The sequence below is a fragment of the Aquarana catesbeiana genome, linkage group LG08 (assembly GCF_042186555.1).
Source record: "Aquarana catesbeiana isolate 2022-GZ linkage group LG08, ASM4218655v1, whole genome shotgun sequence".
NCBI lineage: Eukaryota > Metazoa > Chordata > Amphibia > Anura > Ranidae > Aquarana > Aquarana catesbeiana.
Window position 1 is genome coordinate 282596547 of NC_133331.1, and position 17236 is coordinate 282613782.

Here is a 17236-nt window from a genome sequence, read left to right on the forward strand (position 1 = left end):
ATCCTCTATGGCATGAGATCATCCATGGAGCAAAGATCATCCATGGAGCAAAGATCATCCATGGAGCAAAGATCATCCATGACACTGAGATCCCCCATGGCACCGAGATCCCTAATGGCACAGAGATCCTCCATGGCACAGAGATCCCTAATGGCACAGAGATCCTCCATGGCACAGAGATCCCTCATGACACTGAGATCTACATTGTACAGCACTCCTGCTAGCCCCCTGTACGACTCTCTCCATCTCCGGCTGCTGTACCAGATGGGAAGCTTGAGCCTGGTGAGCATCATTATGCTGGGGTTGTCCGGGGCCTAGAGAAGCCGGAGCTGTCCAGAAGGACTTCCACATCTTCATTTCCACTCCAGGAGTTGGAGGGATTGCAGGAAAAGCACTCCTGCCAAGCCATAGCCCCCCATCTGCTAAAGTCTCCCTGTCAGATCAAACAGGAATCCAAAAACCAGCAGGAGGAAGGCTGTAGCCCAGTACCAGACCCCAGCACAGTGGTTGAGAATCAGTGGACCAAACAGCTCAGTGAGTTCTCAACAACTATAGCATACAAACATGTATTATTTTATTCAGCCAGCAGGTGGCGCTCTAGGTGGATAAATAGCTTAGTATCCGCACTATTGAATTACAACTCGCCGCTAGCTAAATCCCTCCAGCCGTGAAAAAAACATTCCTATAGTAATACTTCATATTATTATATTTTCCCCTCACAGGATACATATACAAACCTCCGCTGCCTGTGCGAGCAACTATCTTCCCTTCTCCCACTTCCGCTGTTTGCGTTCCACGGCCGCTGATGGTGACGGAACGTCACTTCCATTACTATATCTGACGGAACACCGCTCAGCTGCTTTCTGGTTGTCATGGTGACGCCCTGTAATGGATCGTCTTACAAAGGAGGTGTTTCGTCAGATTAGGCGACCCGTCAGAATGTGTAACGGAAGTGGCGTTTCGTCGCCGCCATCTTGCTACACCCCGCACTCCTCCGCAGCTAGGATACACTGAGAAGGGGGGAAGCGGACATCTTGTTACACCCACCGGAGTTTTGAATTTTACACTTATTTTAACAGTAAACTGAGTTTATATAGTGAAATACAGCACTGAGAACTCCGTCTGAATGTTTAATTTTAAAAGCAGTGAACTTCTGTTAGCAAACCTGTGAGATGAGCAGGCTTGCCACTGCTTTTAAAATTCAACATATAACCAGTCATGCGGAGTTCTAAGTACTGTATTTCACTATATAAACTCACTTTACTGTTAAAACTAAGTGCAAAATGCAAAACTGTGGTGGGTGTAACAAGATGGGTGCTTTCCCCTTCTCACTGCTTCCTTACTGTGGAGGAGTGCGGAGTGTAGCAAGATGGCGGTGATGGAACGTCACTTCCGTTGCACATTCTGACAGGTCGCCGAATCAGACGAAATAGCTGCAACAGAGTCACCACTAGAGGGCGCTCGTTTGCTGCGGGAGAGGGAGTACAGGGGCGGCGGCCATTTTGTTGTAGCTCGAAAAGGTGGAGAGTGACGCTTTTTATATTTAATAGAAGCTTCCTGCAGGAGAGTGTGTGCATAGCGAGCAGAAGGTAATAACGTCTTCGTATTATGAGAGAAAGGTGTTCCAGCACTTTCTGTAGAATGGAGTTTGGGGGGAGTCATGTGACTGGTCACATGTCCTGTATAACTTACACAGTCTCATTGGGATTTAGTGATAAAATAGATATTCTCTTCTTCCTCTTAACAGCCCCATAACAGGCCTAAGGAAAGCAATATGACCCATTGTGGGGGGATGTAATGCTGCCTGTGAGCTGTGTTATATTATTATCAATATCAGGAATGATAGGTTATCTTCATATACGTCTCCTAACACCTGTGCTGTAGAACAGTGCCATAATTAAGAGGATTTCCCGGGTGAAGTTTGCACAGAAATCCGTTTGGTAGTGTCGATCTCCTGTGTCCCCTGCAGCACTAAGTGGTTCCTCCCACAGACCCCTGAAGGACTCAATAGGGATGTGGAGGTCAGTGGCAGGAACCACTGACAGCTGTGGGGGGACATAGGAGATCAACACTGCCAGAAGTATTTCTGTGTAAACATCATTTGGCAAACCCTTTTAATCAGGGCACTGTCCTGCAGCACAGGTGGTAGGTAAAATATATATACTCTCTGTCTTATTTATTTTGTCTTATTTTTGTGTCCAAGGACAGCCAAAGTACACATAAAAACAACACCTCAAAACAGGTCAACTGATTGAAGATGGAGAAGGAGCAGAATCACATGACTGAGAGGATATTAAACCTCACATTGGAGATCATCTTCCTGCTGACCGGAGAGGTGAGGAGGATTCTGGGAGGTCACATGGCATCACTCTTATCTCTATTAATAAAACACAGAGCTGACCGGAGAGGTGAGGAGGATTCTGGGAGGTCACACGACGTCACTCTTATCTCTATTATTAAAACATAGACCTGACCGGAGAGGGGAGGAGGATTCTGGGAGGTCACATGACATCACTCTTATCTCTATTAATAAAACACAAACCTGACCGGAGAGGTGAGGAGGATTGTGGGAGGTCATATGACATCACTCATCTCTAATAATTGAACACAGACCTGACCAGAGAGGTGAGGAGGATTCTGAGAGGTCACATGACATCATTCTTATCTCTATTACTAAAACACAAACCTGACCGGAGAGGTGAGGAAGATTCTGGTAGGTCACATGACATCACTCTTATCTCTATTAATAAAACACTGACCTGACCGGAGAGGTGAGGAGGATTCTGGGAGGTCACATGACATCACTCTTATCTCTATTACTTAAACACAAACCTGACCGGAGAGGTGAGGAGGATTCTGGGAGGTCACATGACATCACTCTTCTCTCTATTAATAAAACACAAACCTGACCGGAGAGGTGAGGAGGATTCTGGGAGGTCACATGACATCACTCTTCTCTCTATTAATAAAACACTGACCTGACCGGAGAGGTGAGGAGGATTCTGGGAGGTCACATGACCAGGGCCATCTTTAAGGCAGGGCAAAAGGGGCAGCTGCCCTGGGCCCCATCATTGTTGTGGGGCACAAAGTAGCTGTCTCATACTTGCCAACTATCCCAGTTTAAATTCCCTTGTCCCTGGAAGTTTTAGTCCTGTGCTGTGTCCCGATATCTCAGTGTGAAGTTCTGTTACTAATGCTGCCCAGTTCTGCCCTATTGCCGTGTTCAGATGATTCACCTCTAGACCCTGTGTTTATATGTAAATAACCTGCATTAAAATTTAGCGGCAGCAATTATATGTAAATAGGCACGGACCGGCACCATTGATATATAAATAGAGGCAGCATTCATGTGTATATCATGCCCCCCTGAGGTCATATCCACCATCACTTCTGCTGAATGCTTCCCACTGTGGGAGGTAAAGGGGCATTCTTGAAAGTCCTGCTAACAACTGTGGTCAGTAAGCCTATAATCAGCCTGTTCTGTAAAGGTAAAAAAATTGGAGGTGGAACCCTATTTTCAAAATAACATGGGGCCACAGCGCCCTGAATTTTGGTGCATGTGAATACGCACATCTCATTAGATGCGTGAGGGTGTCATTAACAATTAATGGCATTGCTGTGTATCTGCTAAAGGGCAAAACGTTTCTGTCATGTCAGGAAAGCGATTTTGCATGCATTCCCGACATACACAAATGTATTTGCAGGCCAAATATCTCAGTTACATTGGCGGTCAGTGTAAATCTTCTCATTACTTTGGGGCTTGGTGTACAATCCTTTCATTCACACTAGTGGCCAGTGTGAAGGTCCCCCTTACATTGGTGCTCAGTGTAAATTCTTCATAAATTGGTGATCAGTGTACATTTCCCTTTACATTGGTGGTCAGTGTAAATCCCCCTTTACATTGGTGGTCAGTGTAAATCCCCCTTTACATTGGTGGTCAGTGTAAATCCCCCCGAACATTCGTGGTCTGTGTAGAAGTGTCCCCTTACATTGGTGATCAGTACAAATCTCCTCGACAATGGTTGTCAGTGTAAATTCCCCCTTACATGGAGGTCATTGTATATTCACCCTTACACCGGTGGTTGGTGTAAATGCTCCTATTACATTGGTGTCAGTGTAGAAATCCCTCTTTATATTGGTGGGTGGCGTAAAATTCCTTGTTACATGGTGGTCAGTGCAAATTCCCTCTCACATTGATGGTCAGTGTAAATCCCCCCTCACATTAGTGGTCAGTGTAGAATCCCCTACTATATACTTGCCAAAGATATCCAGCTTTGTGATTCAAAATTTGCCACAGTATACTGCCTCCTAACTAATCCCATTCCCCCACCACTACCACCGATCACATCAACCCCTCAGCATTGCCACTGATCACACCCCCCTCCCCCAGCAATGCCACTGATCTCAGGAGTCCTAGGATCCCTAGGAGTTTTCTGTCTATTGACACCTCCCCAGTCCATAGTGTGCAGGCAGTGAGGAGATGATGTGCTGTGACCTTTAGCAACCAATCAGTGAGCAGTAATGATGTGCACTAACCTCTTGAAACCAATCATTGAGCGGTAAAAATATGCAGCAGCCTCTAGCAACCAATCAGTGAGCAGTAATAATGTGCAATAGCCTCTAGCAGCCAAATAGTGAGTAGTAAGGATGTCCAGTAACCTCTAGCAACCAATCAGTTTGCAGTATTGATATACAGTAATCTCTAGCAACCAATCAAGCAGAAGTCATCGGCTGCAACCTCTAGCTAATAATCAGTGAGCCACAATGTATGCTGTAACCTCTATTAGCCAGTCAGTGAGCGCTAATGATACGCTGTAACCTCTGGCAACCAATCGCAATCTCTGCCTGATCAGATTCAGTAAACTGATTTTGAGTCTAGCTGCTATTTATTGCATGTCTCAGAGCAGGTGGAGAGTGAAATTACATGGAAGGAGGGGCCCAAGAAAATGTTTTCCCAGGGTCCAATCAATATTAAAGATGGCTCTGCACATGATATCACTCTTATCCCTATTAATAAAACACAGACCTGACCGGAGAGGTGAGGAGGATTCTGGGAGGTCACATGACATCACTCTTATCTACATTAATAAAACACAGACCTGACCGGAGAGGTGAGGAGGATTCTGGGAGGTCACATGACATCACTCTTATCTCTATTAATAAATCACAGAGCTGACCTGAGAGGTGAGTGATTTTAGGGACTCCAAGTGACAAAAAACTGCAGTGAGTTATGTTGGGAGGTCAATGATCTTCTTTTTGTAAAATACAGGAAAGCATTATAGTGAAGAAGCCATCCTACGTTCACATGACTCGTGTGCCACAAAGTTGGAGCAGGAAACAGAGCCCAGTAGCGGAGACTCCAACTCACTCTTTAATACCTGAAATAAACAATGACAAGATCTTAGAAGTCACCAACAAGATCATTGAACTGCTCACAGAAGAGGTGAGTGGTGCCGAGAATTCTGGGACATTATCCAGTAACAGACAAGGGATGTGTCTGGATGGTGACGGTATCATTGTGTGTGTCAGGTTCCTATAAGGTGTCAGGTCAACACAGAAGAAGGGAAGTATTTGTATTGCAATGATCTGCCCAAGGAGACTGTGATGGAGAACCGGCTGCCCTTCACATCACCGGGTAAGAGGAGACTTTCATTTCTGGTAAAGGAGAGAAGAGTATTGAGGTTCCCCCTAGATACACACATCCTCTGATATAAAGACATAGAAACAATGTATTCAGTCAGTGTGTGTGTTTCCTACAGATGGATCCAGTGACAGAAATCCCCCAGAGAGATGTCCCCGTCCTCTGTATTCCCGGGACTCCACACAGGAACATCAGGAGATCCCTCAGGAGGATCAGGTAGATGGAGCTGAGAGTCTTAAAGAAAGTGCCATGATGTTTGATCTGAAATCATAATGCAGATAAAGTTACCACCTATATTATTCTTATATAGTGTGATAACCAGACTGTCAAAGCTGAAGATGAAGCTGAGATGCCTGTGAAGGGTGGTGAGATGCTTAAGGAGGAAGAAATTTCTATAGAGATCAGCACAGGTGAGGAATAAACACTAAATCCAGAGAAGAGTCCCAGATTCTCATTGTTCAGTCAATACAACAATCTCATCTCCCTCTTCTATTCACAGACCCCGGAGCCACTAGAGCTACTCAGAGAGACGTCAAAGCTGAGGAGGATGAAGGACGTGTGAGGATTAAAGAGGAGGAAATGCCTATAGAGATCAGCACAGGTGAGGAATAAACACTAAACCCAGAGAAGAGTCCCAGATTCTCCTCGTTCAGTCACTACAACAATCTCTTCTTCTCCCTCTTCTATTCACAGACCCCGGAGCCACCAGAGCCATTCAGGGAAATGTAAAAGCTGAGGAAGAGGAAGAAGGACACGTGAGGATTAAAGAGGAGGAAGTTCCTTTTGAGATTGGCACAGGTAAGAAGCACAAATTGCCAATTACATATAGTTTGTGAAGGAGCAAGTTGATACTGTCTTGTGATATTCTGGAGACTTGCAGAATGCAGAGAGACCAAGAAGGGCTCCATCTCACGAGTTATGCTTTGGGAGCTTATAATACACAATGAAAGTTGTTGATTTGATGGGGTTTTAGCCACTCCTTTCAAGTGTTTTTTTTACATTTTTGGATACTGCAGTCATCTTTATTCATGTATATGCAAGTGTGGATCCTAAGGAAACAAGTTATGCGAAACCCGTTAATCCTACATGCTGATACAATGTTGTAATTGTCTATGATATAAGACATGGTGTAATTGGATTTATACTTGAAGTTTTAAATTATTGGTATATTAACTGTGCTTTGAAATAAAACTGGTTGGTTTTTATTTCTATGTGAGTTTGTATAAGTCCCACCCTCTATGGGGATTTCTGCCTTACCCTGGGTGTTACCCAAGGGATGGTTGGAGCCCCACCAATTTTCTTAGCAATGCACATTTGTGATGGTGCTCCAATGAGGATTGTTGTTAGTTCATTTCACACATTAGATAAGATTTAAAGTGATATTAAAGTCTCTTTTTTATTATATTTTTTTTAAATAACAAACATGTCGTACTCTAACTGCTCTGTGCAGAGGTTTTGCACAAAGCAGCCCAGATATTCCTCTTCTCGGGTCCCCCACCGGGGCTCCTGGCCCCTCTCACCTGCCAAGTGCCCCCAGAGCAAGCAGCTTGCAATGGGGGCACCTGAGCAGGCTCGCTCCTGACCTGTGGCTCAGCGTGTCATTTACATACAGAGCCACGGCTCGGTCCCGCCTCCACTCTCTCCTGATTGGCTCAGTGGCTGTGATTGGCTCAGATGCTGTCTCAGCCAATGAGGAGGCAGAGTCCCTGTAAGCCGAGGAACTCATGCACATCGCTGGATTGAGATGGCGTTCAGGTAAGTATTAGGTGAGGCTGCACTCAGAAGAGGCAGAGTCCCCAGGAGCTGAGGCACTCGTACACATCATTGGATCGAGATGGGGCTCAGGTAAGTATTAGGGGGGCTGCTGCACATAGAAGAGGCAGAGTCCCTGGGAGCCAAGGCACTCGTGCACATCACTGGATCGAGATGGGGCTCAGGTAAATATTTGGGGGCTGGGGGGGGGGGGGCTGCTGCACACAGAAGAGGCAGAGTCCCTGGGAGCAGAGGCACTCATGCACCTCACTGGATCGAGATAAGGCTCAGGTAAGTATTAGGGGGGCTGCTGCACACAGAAGGGGGAGCGTCCCCAGGAGCCGAGACACTCGTGCACATCACTGGATCAAGATGGGGCTGAGGTAAGTATTAGGGGGGCTGGGGGGGGGGGGCTGCTGCACACATGAGAATGTATGAAGGTAAAAAAAAACCTTGAGCCTTTAGAACCACTTTAAGACTATATAGTATTCTTCTTCGCTCCTCTGCTGGCTGCTACATATAAGGTAGAGAGGTGAGAGTAGGAGAGCTTGGCCAGCACAGACAGTAATCAAAAACTCCCAGAAAAGGAGAGGGCTGTGACATGTAAGGAGGAAGAATGCTTTACTGGTAAATCAAATCGTCGTTGTCATGATGGTGCTCTCAGCCTCACCCTGCACTGAGAGTTTCCTGCTAACAGGAGAACAATCTAAGTGCCAGCTAACTGAGAGAGATCATCACTTGGGTCAGTTCACTATGCAGTTAACCCTTTACACACACAACCTTAGCTGCCACCACATGTTTATTGGAAACATGCAATGCTCACAGTATTTACTGTGAAGATATGTGTGGGTAGGGGCAAGTGGCGCTACCTATATGGGTACGTATCTTTTATGTATTAGCTATATAGCTCAAAATTAATTATGTGCTCTCCTAGTAGTGAATAAGTGTGCTTGGGCAAACTCGTGTAATAAAGTATATATATGCCCAATGGGATAATTATCCCGTAACAAGAAAACCAGTTTACCACCAAAGTGTATATGTATATACAAATGTGACAGAAAATATCATCAGTACCATTAATTGTAAATAATAAATAAATATGACTGCACACAACTCTCTCCTATTCTATAAAGGATTAACCTTATTTTACAATTCGTTCTTATACTTCCTACAGTGGCTAATATAGAGTCTATTATCCGTCCACATCCAGTGCCATCCACTGGTTACATATTGCCACTAAATATCCATTGTGCACAATTAATTGTAATTGTCCTTCAGGTTTAGGCTTGTGTGTGTGGGTCTGTGACTGGAGACATAGCTGCTGTCCTGCTTGTGTGAATGGTTCATGTGAAATGCATTTCACATGAACCATTCACACAAGCAGGACAGCAGCTATGTCTCCAGTCACAGACCCACACACACAAGCCTAAACCTGAAGGACAGTTACACCTGGAGTGGAAGCCCCCTAAGGATAACCCCATTGGACAACTACATCGGATTCCAAGAAAGTATCGAGGATACCAGATGCTTTTTACCCCTGCAGGGGTGCAGGGAGCGGGTGAGTGGGGACCCTTGAGGGGGAGCACCTAAGTCACTGGATTTCAACTGTCATCACCACAGTCACTTCACGCAGGAATTTTTTGAATGAAATATCTTCAAGATAGAACTTTCATAATATTGATTTTTATCCACAATTTTTTAGATATTACAACTGTGTTACAACTGGTATATTTTTGAAACAACGGATCACTTTATATACACATTTTTTTATTTATATATATATATATATATATATATTGGTTGGTCACGTTAATTGTGCACAATGGATATTTAGTGGCAATATGTAACCAGTGGATGGCACTGGATGTGGACAGATAATAGACTCTATATTAGCCACTGTAGGAAGTATAAGAACGAATTGTAAAATAAGGTTAATCCTTTATAGAATAGGAGAGAGTTGTGTGCAGTCATATTTATTTATTATTTACAATTAATGGTACTGATGATATTTTCTGTCACATTTGTATATACATATACACTTTGGTGGTAAACTGGTTTTCTTGTTACGGGATAATTATCCCATTGGGCATATATATACTTTATTACACGGGTTTGCCCAAGCACACTTATTCACTACTAGGAGAGCACATAATTAATTTTGAGCTATATAGCTAATACATAAAAGATACGTACCCATATAGGTAGCGCCACTTGCCCCTACCCACACATATCTTCACTTTCTATCTCATCCCTGCGGGGGTGAGCAAGGGGAGGCTGCAAGCCTTGATCTGTGAGCGTGGGAATCTTAATCCCTTTCACAGTATTTACTGTAACAGTGGAATTCCGGGCTATCACTAACTAATCTTAAATCTGCTCCCACCCTCCTTCTAACACCTATACTAACTACCCCTTGGAAGAAAGATGCATACACTTACCTTTTTTTAGGGCACAGCTTCAGGGGAGAGACGGGAGTGCAGGCAATGGATGGCAAATAGTACGATAGCCTATAGTAAGCCTATGGGTAATGTTGCTACTCCACCTATTGCAGACCCTCCCACCCACCCGTTGCATTCCAGCAGACCCACCCACCTGGCCAGATTTCTAAATGCTTCCATATTTTCATATAAGCTCATGCTACAGCCTGATAATTAATACATTATTTCACAGCATAACATCCTGATTTGATAGATATCAATTATGGCGTCAGGAATCGGAGGCAGAGATGGCCAGATCTGCATGGCTACACTTAGAAACCATATAAATATTATATTTAATTTATTTATAATATTATTATACAGGATTTAGATAGCGCCAACAGTTTGTGCATCGCTTTGCAACATGAGAGCAGACAGTACAGTTACAATACAATTCAATACAGGAGGAATCATAGGACCCTGCTCGTTAGAGCTTACAATCTAAAAGGGATAATACAACAGAAGAAATCTAAACACGAGCAAACATAAAGATATACGTGAACAATTAACTGAATGACAAAATACCTAACCACCTAACTATAAATTCAATATATACAAGATGAGAAACACAGGTCACAGGCAAGCAGCATCTGACTTGGCACAGCAAAGCAAAACACTGACGTGAAGTGTGCTAGGAGAGGAGAGACAAAATACCCTCCCGTCAACCAGCAAAGGGTGGAGACTGATTACTGGTAACTGCTGGCTGCAGATAGACACCTGCTGGTGGACACTGGTACTACTACTTTCCACTCTGGAAAGCACAGAGCCACCACCAGGTGACCCAGGTTCGGATATATGGTATGGCTGTGATGCCAGTTACCCTCAAGAGATGCAATGTGTCTAATCTGCTTCCTGCACCTTGTAATATATGGGTATTTAATCTTAAAATGGTGCTTATTCTTTTATACATTCAAGTGGATGATCTTTCTTAACATAATTTTAACCACTGAAAGACCAGGCTTTTTCTGGCACTTTTTGTTTACAAGTTTAAATCCAGTTTTCGTTTTTTTTGCTAGAAAATTACTTATAACGCTGAAACATTATATTTCTTTTTAGCAGATACCCTAAGGAATAAATTGGCGATTGTTGCAATTTATGTCGCACACATTTGCGTAGAGGTTTTTCAAGCGCAATTTTTTTGGGAGAAATACACTTTATTGAATTAAAAAAAAAAAAAAACACAATATATACCCCAATTTTTCTTTCAAAATATTTTAATGTATTTCAAAAATATAAATCAATATAAAACAATACCCACTGGGGGTGAAATACAAGAGACATATATCAGACATTAGGTAAACCTCTAACAGAAGGATAAATAACCTCCAACTTTATATTATCTGCCCATCCTGAGGACAAAAGTACAAAGGGATAAGGAGAGGTTCCGCCAGCACCCCTATTGGGATCATGCTGTGCCTGGCCGAATCTCTACAAGCCCCCAGTTCTCATAACATCACTTGTTAGGCCTGGAATCTAACAAAAAGAATAGGGTTGCTGTAGCCTGATTCACTTGCCCCAACGGCTTAGTCCTCCGGATGAAGGTCAAGTTGTGCTAATGTTGGAGGGTCTCTCCATGTACCTTGGAGGGCTAAGAGGGGGAGGGGTAAAGGAGGGGGGAGAATTGGGGGTGAAAAAGAGGGGTAGAGTATAAAGAACCTATCAACGTGAGAGGATTGTGTGGCCCCTGCTGGGCCGAAGAACTTTACGGTTGAACTCCTGGTATAAGGGGAATGCCCATATGACGGGCCCATGGTTCCCAGGTAGCTTCAAACTGCGTTTTGGTATTGTGGAGAATGCTAGTAAGTTTCTCTTGAGACATGATCCAGGATATTTTACGTATAGCAGCCTTGTAGGAAACTTTGGGTTGTTTCCAAGCTTTGGCAATGGTAAGCTTGGCTCCCAAGAGAATGAAGTGTACTAGTTTGCGAGTGTGTTTTGGTGTTTTGGGAAAATTTGCATTGAGTAAGGCTATGGCTAGGGTTTTCGGGATCTGAAAATTCGAAACTTTTAGGATCAGGGAGAAAATCTTGCTCCAAAACGGCCTTAATCTAGGACACTCCCACCATATGTGGGCCATGGTACCTGTGAGTTGGCAGCCTCAGAAGCACAGGGGGTCTGATGAAGGGTACATTTTGGCTAGTCTGTCAGAAATACCCCAATTTTTTTTGTAAAATATGAAAGATAATGTTATGCCAAGTAAATAGATATCTAATATGTCATGCTTTAAAATTGCACACCCCCGTGGAATGGCGACAAACTACGGTACTTAATAAATCTCCATAGGAGATGCTTTAAAAAAAATGTAGGTTACCTATTTAGAGTTACAGGGGAGGTCTAGCACTAAAATTATTGCTCTTGCTCTAACCTTTGCGGTGATACCTCACATGTGTGGTGCGAACACAGTTTACATATTTTTTTTTTTTCACACTGTCCCTTTATTTTTATTTATTTTTTATCACTTTTATTCCTACTATGAGGAATGTAAACATCCCTTGTAATAGAAATAAGGATGACAGGTCCTCTTTCTAGAGAGATCTGGAATCAAAGTGACCTTAAATTTCTCCTTTGCCTTAAAAAAATAAAAAAATTTACAAAAAAAAAATTGATCTTTTGCTTTAACCTGTTGGTGCCCAGCGCACGCAAATATGCAGCCTCTCGGCGGCTGGGCCTTGGCACCAAGCGACCACATATTTGTGCGCAATAGCATCGATGACTGCCGGCAAACGGAAAGTTAGCCAGTCACGGCGGTCACATGGCAGAAAAAGCCCTGCCCCCGCCTCCCGGCATTCCAAAGCCCTTAAAGTGGCAACGGGAGCTGGTGCCAAGGGGTTAAAAAATAAATGTTGTTTTCTTCCACCCTGGACCAGAAGTGACATCATGTCATTCTAGTCCTCCAAGGCCATTGAGGCGATCAAAGATGATCTAGACTTTTATCGCCTCTGTGACCAGCCGGCCACACTGTTGGATCGTTTCTTGGGAGAGCCGGTGAAAACAGTAAGCCAGAGAAACACCGGCGGGAGGGGGGGGACAAAATGTGGGTGTACTCACTTTTGTGAGATACTGTAGATGGAAATGCATGTTCTAGGGTCAGTTTTATTTTTTTTTTAACCAATTATAGAACATTGTTTTACAATAAATATTTAATACAGGATGTTTTTTTGACATTGATATCACATCACAGCATTATGGGTTTTCTAAAGAGAAAGTAAAGTGTGTAGACTGGAGCTTGAGCTATTGAGCTCTGTAAGCAGCAGGGTTTATATAGTAAAGCAGCTTAAAGTGATAGTAAAGCCTTTTGTTTTTTTTTTAAATAACAAACATGTTATACTTACCTGTTCTGTGTAGTAATTTTGCACAGAGCAACTGCAATTCTCCTCTTCTCAGGTTCCCCGCCTGCATTCCTGGTCCCTCCCTCCTGTTGAGTTCCCCCAGAGCAAACAGATTGCTATGGAGGGCACCCAAGCACACAGCCTCCGCTTAGCCAAACCCCCTCCCTCTTCTGATTGGCTCACTGGCTGTGATTGAGAGCAGCAGGAGCCAATGGCTGCCTCAGCCAATCAGGAGTAAGAGTAGAGGCTCTTGTGGACATCGCTGGATCAAGAGGGAGCTCGGGTAAGTATTAGAGGGGGCTGTTGCTCACAGAAGGTTTTTACCATAGCATAGAATGCATGAAAGTAAAAAACCTTAAAGCCCCATACACACTATCAGATTTTCTGCTGATTTTTGTCTTCAGATTTACCAAAACCATGAAGTGCAAGGGCCTGCCTGATTGCATACAAATTGAAACTCCTAAGGTTTGACCTCATATTATATGGTTTTGGTAAATCTGAAGGAAAAAATCAGCAGAAAATCTGATAGTGTGTATGGGGCTTAAGCCTTTAGAACCACTTAAAAAATAAAGCCTAAATTTCTACTTGCTGCCTATTAATGTTTTGTTATATGTAAACAACAATATTTTAACTGATGTAAACAATTCCAAAATTTAGAACATTTTAATGTCCACAAATGTTATTAAAAACCCTTTTATTGCAGAAAACATGTCATTTAAATGCTCTAATATTTTTTTTTTCTCTTTATTTCCTCCAGATGGACAATACATCAAGAATGAAATGACGATAAATCCCATAAAGTTCATCACATCCAGTTCTCTAGGAGGAGATCCCATTACCTTAAATCCCCATTCAGTCCTTCATAGCAATGATGTGTCATCTGATCCCCCCACACCTGGGGGGAGTATTCCTGATCACTTGCTTCCCACCACCCATCATACAGACCATAGAGAAGAAGAAAAGTTCCCATGTTACATTTGTGGGAAATTTTTTACCAGAAAGGAAACTCTCACCGTACACCAAAGATCTTACACAGGGGAAAGGCCATGTTCTGTGTGTGGAAAATGTTTTCTTCGGGAATTGTGCTTAATTAATGAAGAAAGACCATCTACTGGAGAGAAGCCATATTCCTGTTCAGAGTGTGGAAAATGTTTCAGCCAGAAGTCAAGTCTTAATTACCACCTACGGGTTCACATAGGTGTGAAACCGTTTTCTTGTTCCTATTGTGATAAATGCTTTACCACAAATGCCCGTCTTCTCCAACATCAGAGAACTCACACTGGGGAGAAGCCATTTTCATGTTCAGAATGCGGGAAATTTTTTACTTCCAGTTCAGCTCTTTTCCATCACAAGAGAAGTCACACTGGAGTTAGACCGTATTCATGTTCAGAGTGCGGGAAATGTTTTACTGAGAGTTCAGCTCTTGTCAAACACCAGAGAACGCACACTGGGGTGAAGCCGTATTCATGTACGGAATGTGGGAAATGTTTCACTTCACATTCAGGGCTTGTCAATCACATGAGAACTCACACAGGGGAGAAGCCGTATTCCTGTTTAGAGTGTGGGAAATGTTTTACTGCTCCATCAGCTCTTTTTTATCACCAGAGGACTCACACTGGAGAAAAGCCGTATTCATGTTCAGAATGCGGAAAATGTTTTACTGAAAGCTCGGCTCTTATTAATCACCAAAGAACTCACACGGGGGAGAAGCCGTATTCATGTTCGGAATGTGGGAAATGTTTTACTACGAGTTCAGCTCTTGTTGATCACAAGAGAATTCACACGGGGGAGAAGCCGTATTCATGTTCAGAGTGCGGGAAGTGTTTTACTATGCGCTCAGCTTATGTTTATCACAGGAAAACTCACAAGGGCGAGAAGCCGCATTCATGTTTGCAGTGTGGGAAAAGTTTTTCTGAGAAAAAAAATCTCCTTTTACATCAGAGAAATCACACTGGGCAGAAGCCATATTTTTCATAAAAAAATTATAGACATGTTTTGTTAAAAACAGGTTATTCTGAATAACTCAAACAGCCGTCTGCATATAAAATCATGAGCCCTGTGCGGGGGAGGTTATTGCAGTACCAGTTCAAAAAAATAATAAATCACTTGCATCTTCTGAACATATGATACTGTTTCTGACCCTTCTGTATCTTACTTTTATGTAACATTTCCAGAAATGGCTATGGTTAAAGAATACGCTTTTTGTACAGAAAGGAAACTGGCATCACGCACTTTGATTATGCCTATTTGTCAGCAATCAATACATTGATTTTTAATTTCTTTTGTGTTTCCAGTTTGCATCTGTTTTCATTCTATTTTAGATATTCTTTCAGATTTATGCTGACCAGTACATAAGTACACAGACATACAATAAAGTTAAAGTGGTTGTAAAGGCTCAAGGTTTTTTACATTCCTGCATTCTATGCATGAAGACAAAAACCTTCTGTATGCAGTATCCTCCCATTACACTTACCTGTAATACATAGGCGATTTTCCGCAGCTAGCTGACTATTCTGATTGTGGACCAAATCCATGATACATAGACTAAAGACAGGTTCCGCAAATTGGGATTTTAAACGGACCACAAACAGTATTATAGTAAAAATATACAAATTTATTGAACATTGATATCAGTCAATGACATAGGAGTGGAAATAAAAGCAACAAACACATATGTTGAGAACAGAGATGGAAACCGCTGAGAGGAAAGCCCAAAACCTGTCAAACAGACAGAACGTCTAACGCGTTTTGAAAAAACAAAATGCAGATCTTCTTCAGGGACAGAGGGCTTACGAGTTCCAAATCTGTAGTTTATAGCTCAAATTTTAATGCTCCACCCATACAGAGAAAAATCATAACTCGATAATGAAACGAGAGCTATGTCTGTCAGAGCAGCGCACAGGCATCTGACTAGGGAGATGGCGACAGCCAATAATCCACATACGATGAAGTAGTCCCACTACAATATTTGTGGTATATATTGACAGTGACTCTAGAGGAGATGTTCCATCCGGCAGACACAAACAGCCACACCATTCCATCTCAGCTATATAATCAATAGGGTCTATCCAGCCATCAGGTAGATTCATGTAACATCTTACAACCTGTGATGGTTTGGACGTTTTTTTACTCAAGACACAGATTCCACTCCACACTGACCCGGTTTGTGTTTATGGGGAAAAAAGCACTATATTTTTCCTCTAGAGTCACTGTCAAATGAAAAGCATAATGGGCTATGCATTGCATACTAGCCCATTATATGACACTTACCTGCAAACGAATCCCGCGCTGTCCCCTGAGCAGGCCGCGTCCATCTTATCCCCTCTTCCTTCCGGGGCCACGGACTCCAGCTCTCGCGCGGGTGGCAGCCAGTCACAGCACACGCTGGGGAAGAAACAGCACGGTGGTCCGTTTCATCACAGCGCATGTGCCGATGACGTCGGCGCACTACAAGTGATGTATCTCCTAAACGGCACACGTTTAGGAGATATTTCCACTACCTATAGGTAAGCCTATTGGTGTGCTGTAAAAGATTTCGGAAGGACTCCTCCTAGCTTAACATAATAAACAAGATCTATGACAATGTAATAATCTTCCATCATATGAAGGATTTGCTGTGTTGGTGGTTACACTGCTTGAATTTATCCAGACATCATTCCATCGGTCCAGACACAATGACAATCCCTACCTCTGATGTCAGCCACCAGGGCTTGAGTGTTCACTACAGAGACCTTGTAGCTCAAGGAGAATGGAAAATGCAGGCCTCTACTCTTGTTTCAAACGTATTGTAGATCAGAGCAGCCTTCATGGCCCTCTAGTATCCCTCTCACCTCCTTTGTGGAAAAATAGTTCAGATAAGGTTAAGGATACAGGTTTCCATGAGCCCTGGGAATGGACACTCTGTCCCATGCTTGGTTGTCCACAATAAGGTATGCCTTCCTCCTCAGCCTCTGAATTTGAGGTTGCTACAGAGAGTGGCTCTTTTTCAAGAAGTGGTTATAGTTATAACACAGTATCGGCCACAGAGGCTGTAGATCTCC

The 17236-nt window shown here is 43.1% G+C and overlaps 1 protein-coding gene across 1 annotated transcript; it reads left to right on the top strand.

Annotated features, from left to right (window-relative positions):
* Positions 1-1448: 1448 nt before the first annotated feature.
* Positions 1449-15477, top strand: LOC141104586 (uncharacterized). The gene is made up of 9 exons (XM_073594206.1): positions 1449-1589; positions 2204-2335; positions 5270-5443; positions 5530-5635; positions 5760-5857; positions 5952-6051; positions 6141-6242; positions 6335-6439; positions 13954-15477. The coding sequence occupies exons 2-9, from the start codon at positions 2258-2260 to the stop codon at positions 15171-15173; spliced, it is 1983 nt and encodes a 660-aa protein (XP_073450307.1). The 5' UTR covers positions 1449-1589; positions 2204-2257; the 3' UTR covers positions 15174-15477.
* The last annotated feature ends 1759 nt before the right edge of the window (positions 15478-17236 follow it).

Bases quoted from the DNA above. Each gene is read 5' to 3' on its own strand.
- LOC141104586 (XM_073594206.1), top strand. From the start codon at position 2,258: ATGGAGAAGGAGCAGAATCACATGACTGAGAGGATATTAAACCTCACA. The intron at 2,336-5,269 runs GTGAGGAGGATT...TGTAAAATACAG, and splicing joins TCTTCCTGCTGACCGGAGAG to GAAAGCATTATAGTGAAGAA. The intron at 6,052-6,140 runs GTGAGGAATAAA...TTCTATTCACAG, and splicing joins TTCTATAGAGATCAGCACAG to ACCCCGGAGCCACTAGAGCT.